General features: G+C 32.3%; 1 protein-coding gene across 2 annotated transcripts; it reads right to left on the reverse strand.

The window, feature by feature from the left end:
* Nucleotides 1-345: 345 nt before the first annotated feature.
* Nucleotides 346-5,834, reverse strand: LOC101489657 (2-oxoisovalerate dehydrogenase subunit beta 1, mitochondrial). Of its 2 annotated transcripts, XM_004506523.4 has the most exons (13): nt 5,498-5,834; nt 4,119-4,230; nt 3,931-3,966; nt 3,765-3,824; nt 3,628-3,685; nt 3,440-3,537; nt 2,687-2,776; nt 2,524-2,592; nt 2,336-2,422; nt 1,941-2,036; nt 1,781-1,858; nt 1,000-1,086; nt 346-669 (listed from the first exon to the last, which is right to left on the reverse strand). In XM_004506523.4, the coding sequence occupies exons 1-13, from the start codon at nt 5,674-5,676 to the stop codon at nt 634-636; spliced, it is 1,086 nt and encodes a 361-aa protein (XP_004506580.1). In that variant the 5' UTR covers nt 5,677-5,834; the 3' UTR covers nt 346-633. The 2 variants fall into 2 exon arrangements, 1 of the variants encoding a protein (XP_004506580.1); XR_003473781.2 differs by lacking the exon at nt 346-669 and having other exon boundaries at nt 1,018-1,086; nt 1,781-1,853; nt 5,498-5,833.
* Nucleotides 5,835-6,320: the final 486 nt, after the last annotated feature.

Below are 6,320 nucleotides of genomic sequence, written 5' to 3' on the forward strand. Positions count from 1 at the left end.
ATAAGAAGGTAAATTTTTTTGTAAAATGAACAATTATATACATGTCTAGAAACAATATAGATATATATAAAAAATAAAAAAAATAAAAAAAAATAAAAAAGTATCTTCATCTTATCTACATGACAATATTTCACTTAAAAAGTCTTTTATCAAGATAAAATGAAGACACGTTTAAAAAATAAAAAACTCAAGACTTCCACACATATCATATCAAGAACGGAGTTTTGAAATTATCGTCCTAAATACGACCCCACAAGAGTGCAATTTGACTGAATTTTAGGTGAATCGTAATTAAGCATTTCAATTAAAGTTTGAAGTTGAAACCTAACAACCAAAGCAAGGAAAAAGGACAAATATCATCATCATCATTTTCATTATGAACTATTAAATTTGGCACATGGACACTAGATGTATTTCCCCACCATAATTGTTGACACATCAATATAGGAGACACTAATAACTGTTCATAATGGAGACACTTCACATTTTTCCTTATATTGAGAGAAAAAAAAAGCTACAATGAATGAGTTTCCTCCCATGTCCATGTAATCTTGCATCAGTGACAGCGAGTATGATATTTAAGATGATGGCATCAAGATCATATGGTTGGTAAGAAGAAAGTGATTAAGCACATTAGTAGTTAACAGTTGATTTAATTGCATCCAATATCTGCATCATCAATGAGTGATACTTGCATCAGTCAAGACAGCTCTTTACCATGCTGTATACATAAATACTACCTCTGTCCCTTCAGTCTCTTTAATTTAATCAATCTCACATATATTAAAAAAACATGAAGAGTATTTAATTTTTCCATTTTGTGTAAGAATGTTCCAAAAATAACCTTGTGTAAAAATTCATTCACCTCTGATTGTCCATCTCCCAAGGCAAATTAGTATTATTAATAAGGGTCAAATTTAAAAATATATTTTGTAGTTTGAAATGATGTTTATATTTTTTCCATCAAATTAGGCAAAAAAATTAAGATACAAAATTTACCTTATTCTTGGTTGGCATGTAGAAGGGTTCAAAAACCAGAGGAAAAGGAGTGTCTAGACCACAAACTCTTGCTACAGGGGCCTCTAACTGTACAACATAAGAGGAAGACAGCATTTAGATATGTCTCTCGGTTGTTGATTTTTTTTGAAGTTTTCTTTCATTGATGCAGAAGCATGCTTTTTGAAATATTCACAAAACATGATTCAGAAGAAAATTGAAGATTTTTTTGTTTCATTTAAGTCAGCACATTCCAATGGTTATAGAACCATCTCAAATGAATAAGACATGTACATGATATGACTCAAGGATCTTCAAGTCTAACTCTAAAATAATTAAGTTATGAACAAAAACTTAAAGTATGATCATAAAGCTTGTTCTCATTAAAATCAAGTCACAAAGGGGCTGACTTAACATATTTTCTATTTATAAGTAATTTTGTGTGTGTGTGTGAGAGAGAGAGAAAGAGAGAAAAGGTAGGAAGAGAATATGACACTAAATCCAAAGATCTAGTTAAAAGGTTATATTTTGAATGAAGGCAGCAATATGCAAAACTATGGATAGGCAAGGTTGCCTACGAAGTAGTGACACAAACACCGAACAGGACTTTGACACTGACATGTAGACACCCGTACCAGTTTGAAAAAATGAACGTGATTGTAAGTAACCACATATACCAGTGCGTGAAATGCCTTCAAAGTGTCAATGCTACATAAGAGATTACAAGTTGCAAAGTACAATAACAGATGATACAGAGGCCATGAGTTTTAATAGAGATCCATACCCTTGAGAAGCAACGTTCGATAATGGAAGCCGAGATTTCAGCGCCAAAACCTCCAGTCACCGGAGCTTCATGACTAATCTACAAAGTTCATTCAATGCATCATGAAGGGTGGGCAATATCAATCCAGTTTCGGTATTATTCAATAAAAATATTTACTCACAAGCAGTCTTCCTGTCTTCTTTACTGAGGCCTCCACTGTTTCTTTATCCCAAGGAATTAGTGTCTTCAGATCTATCAGTTCACAAGAAATTCCTTCCTGCAGAATCTCATAATAAAATTAAAATTTCAATAGAGATGAAAAATCTAAATTTCTAGACATACATTCTCATCGAAATAGGAAATTGTAATGTCAAATTGTCTTTAACTGAAATATTACAACTCTTTTATTAAGTAAATATATAAATTATGAATCAACATTAAGTTGTGTAAAAAAATATCAACTACTACCTCCATTCCTTTTTAATTGTTTTTTTAAAAGTAGACACAAATATGATGTAATGCAGAATACATGTTCTCACTTCTAACACTTTCTGTTTCAAAGCAACTGTTACTTACTTTTTCGGCATCAAGACAAGCTTGTTCCATTATAGATAATTGAGCTCCCCATCCAACAAGTGTAATATCACATCCTTGCCGAATAACCTGAGTAATATTAACAATACTAATTACTAACATTAACCGTTGCAAAAAAAATAATGTTATTAAAAATTTCTTTTTCTTCTTCATTAGGACTTGTGGTGTACCTCAGCTTCAGATAAAGGCAGCATGTAATCATCCTCCGGTACGTCTTCAACAGCCAAACGATAAAGCCACTGAAACAACGAATTGCATAATAGATACTGCTAACATCACATACTATCATTCTATGCACACAATTCACTAAGGTTACTGTTGTAGAATACAAACCTTTGGTTCGAAAAATACAATAGGATTCGGATCCCTTATACAAGATAACAATAGCCCTTTTGCTTGCTTTGGACTTCGAGGGATGACCACCTATACCAAAAAGATGTATTTGAGAAAAATGAATCATACAAAAATAAGCAAACTCAACATAATAGACAAGCCAAATTACTAAAGGTAGTTTCTCTCGTCCTTGTTATCTACCAATTCTAATTCTCTTATCATGTAGTATTTCATAGAGGCATTTGTAAAAGATGAATCGATTACGAAAATAAGCAAACTCAACATGATGAAAAAACCAAATTGCTTAAGGTATATTCGGTCATCCTTGTTCTCTATCAGTCCTAATTCTCTCATCACCTAGTATTTCTCGGTTCTCATGGATCCTTAAGGTACAGACTTGATTCTATTGTCTATGTTATTATATGTGTGTGTAACTAATTTGCTATGATTTTGTTTCTACAATCATTTAAATATTATTTCAAATCCTTCAAAATCTTCCAACTCCCTATTCATAGACCCCTTTATACACCTGATCTTCCTACATGAACACCTGACACAGACACAGACACATCTGCACTGCCAACTTAAAACGTAGGACTAAAGAGATTTTGAACATTTCTATAGTCTATAGAACTGTAAAACACCACATTTTAAGTACTTCTATTATTTTAAAAAAGAGAAACAACAAAGAAAAAATTATCAAAAAAATAGAGTTCTAAATAACAGATTGAAATCAATAAGAAAGAACCATACTTTGATACCAGGAACATGACAGAAGAAAGCCTCAGGAGATTGAGAGTGGTAATGACCACCATGGCCTACTGCTCCATAAGGGGTTCTAATTGTTAAACCTATAGGAAATGTGAAAAGTCTTTTAACACAACAAGTAAAAATAGAGATAAGCCAAAATCTTCAATGCTAGAGCTGAGAAAGAATTTTACCTCCGCAATTAAATTGATTTCCACTCCGGTATCTGAATTTAGCAGCTTCATTGACAATCTAGAAACCAAAGTTAGTCAATTACTGATCAAAAGATGAGTTGATTAAGACTAATCAAAGCCTTATAAAGAGAGCATGCCTGATCAAAAGCCGGAAAAATGTAATCTGCAAACTGGATTTCTGCTATGGCTCGATTGCCCTGCCATGTAAAAACATAAGTATTTTAAGGAAATTTCATTATATCAGATTGTAGTAAGGTTTGATGGTAAAACAGAAAGTACATTATTTTAACCTCTTAGACTCACCATAGCTGCTAGACCAATGCCAAAGCCAACAATACCCTGCGAGTAGCATTTCAATATCAATTTTTCAAATTAATGCTTAGGATGCACTAATCACAGAAATATTTAAAAAGATCTTAAGCACTAAAAATAAGAAATTCAATAGCTGCACAGTCAAATTCTTTGGAAGCATGAAATGCATACTCAAATACCTGCTCACAGAGAGGAGTATTGAAAACTCTACTTCTACCGAATCGATCTGCTAATCCAGTCGTGCAACGAAACACCCCACCGAAGCCTACATCTTCTCCGAAAACATAAGCACTGAGATGAAATGAAGAGATCATAAGGATGTAATGAGGATACTTATATTGGCAAAATAGAAAATCAAACTATATCTAATTGCAAAATTTGAAGATAAATGGAAACAGATTATAATGCAAATGAAAGAACTATGTAACACAAACACTTCATACAGATTTCAGTTCACCAACACCAACAGTCATCGGATCACTAATAATTAGTAAAAGTTAAGATGGGTTAAGTCTGAGATTCACTAGAGATCAGGAAAAGCGTCAAGACTCAGAGTGCTGACAGATGTACTTATATAAATCTTCTAGTAGCAACCTTTGTTTACAATGTCCATTGCAAAAGAAAAAACCTTTGTTTACAATGCAATAATCTAAGAACAATGTTTTACACAAGAGTGTTGAGATTTTGGAATTATTAGCAACTATTTGTAATCTTCAATCCTACATAGAATCTTCAACCTAGTTAACCACATCCCTAAGAAAAGCCCCTAATCTAAAAGTAAAGCTTAAGTTTTCAACAAAAACATTAAAAAAAAGTACTAAAATTTATTGAAATGAAGCTAGTTTAGATATTACGAATACAGTGTTTGTTTCCTCCTCAATCTCCCACCTCAGCTTTTCTCTGATCTCCTCCCGGTCGGAATATTATGTCACCTTTTAGACTAGAAAGAGCACAGTACAAATAATACACACCAAAAGGAAGAAAATTGGAAAAACTATAAAGATATTCTCAAACCATATAATCACCTAATTTGATTCACCACTACCTACAGTAACTGAAAAAAATACTCAAGAGAACAAAAAAACTAAATCATAAGATCAATTCAAAACAGTTTGAAACAAAGGTACATTTAGGAGGAATTAGGTTCCTAAGTTTCATATTTACATATTTGTGTGCACGCATCGAAGTTCTAAATGCAATCAGTCGCATCACAATCCTTGATATTGCGGAAAATCACTATCAAATGCAGTTAATGTGACTTCAATCAATCGCAGAGACATCAAAAACTTCAATGTTGCAGCCCTGATAGCAATGACATATGTTAAGAGTCTCGCATTGGATAAGATACGACTGGACAATGTATTTGTAAGTGAAGACAATCATCACCTTACAAGCTGGTTTCATAGATGTTGAGTTAGGCCCAACCCAAATTCTAATATAGCAATGAAAGTATGCTTATAAGTGGGGAATCCTAACTTTAAAGCCAGTTTTGTATTGTCTTTTGACAAACCCAAAATCTAATAACATAAAATCCATAGTATGAATGAACTAAACTCACCGAGGATCAGTGTCCAAGGCAATATGAAGAGCTTGATTAATGGCAGAATAAAGGTTCAATGATTTAACACCATTCTCAGCAACAACAGCAGCATCTTTCTGAATGCAGGAGGTAGACAAACCTCTCTTAGAAACCAAAGAGGCACATGATCTTCCAAATCTCTTCACACAACTTGACATGTCTAATATAGTCAAATCTATTGAAGATATGAGAAAAACACTAGCTACCCAAAATTGTTTTGAACTTGAAATCACTTCAAAGTTCTTCTCTTGAATGTTTTACAAAAGTTGAGGCAGTTGGGTTTGCTTAGAAGTTGAAACTTTTAGAGCTTACCCTTTGGAGTTCATGTAAGAAGAAGAAAATAAACATAGAAAAATGAAAAGGATAAATGGATTTGGATTTATCTAGAAAAACAGTAAGAAAATCTCAACTGTTAAAATTTGTTGTAAAATCTTTAAAAAAATTTATCTCCAAATAGTAAATAGTGATATTATTAAGTTAATTATAAAAAATAATATTTGTGTGAATTAGTTGTGATAAAATTTATTATGTGTTTTAAGATAAAAAAAAATATACTAGTAAAGAAATTAATGGCTCAATTATTATTGCTCATCATATTTCTAGTTAGTACTAAAATATTATGTTTAAAAAAGTATTTAGGAAGCAGATAAGGGAAGGTGTGTGTTTGAGTCATAGTTCTTATCCAGCGCCTCATCAATAATCACTACTACCTACCTAATTGTCATTGTTTTGAGTTGGGACTCTGATTTTTGTTGGCTGATAGTAAGCATGGGCGAATAAAATAAAATAGAAAAACTATATT

This window comes from Cicer arietinum, chromosome 6 (genome assembly GCF_000331145.2).
Source record: "Cicer arietinum cultivar CDC Frontier isolate Library 1 chromosome 6, Cicar.CDCFrontier_v2.0, whole genome shotgun sequence".
Taxonomy (NCBI): Eukaryota; Viridiplantae; Streptophyta; class Magnoliopsida; order Fabales; family Fabaceae; genus Cicer; species Cicer arietinum.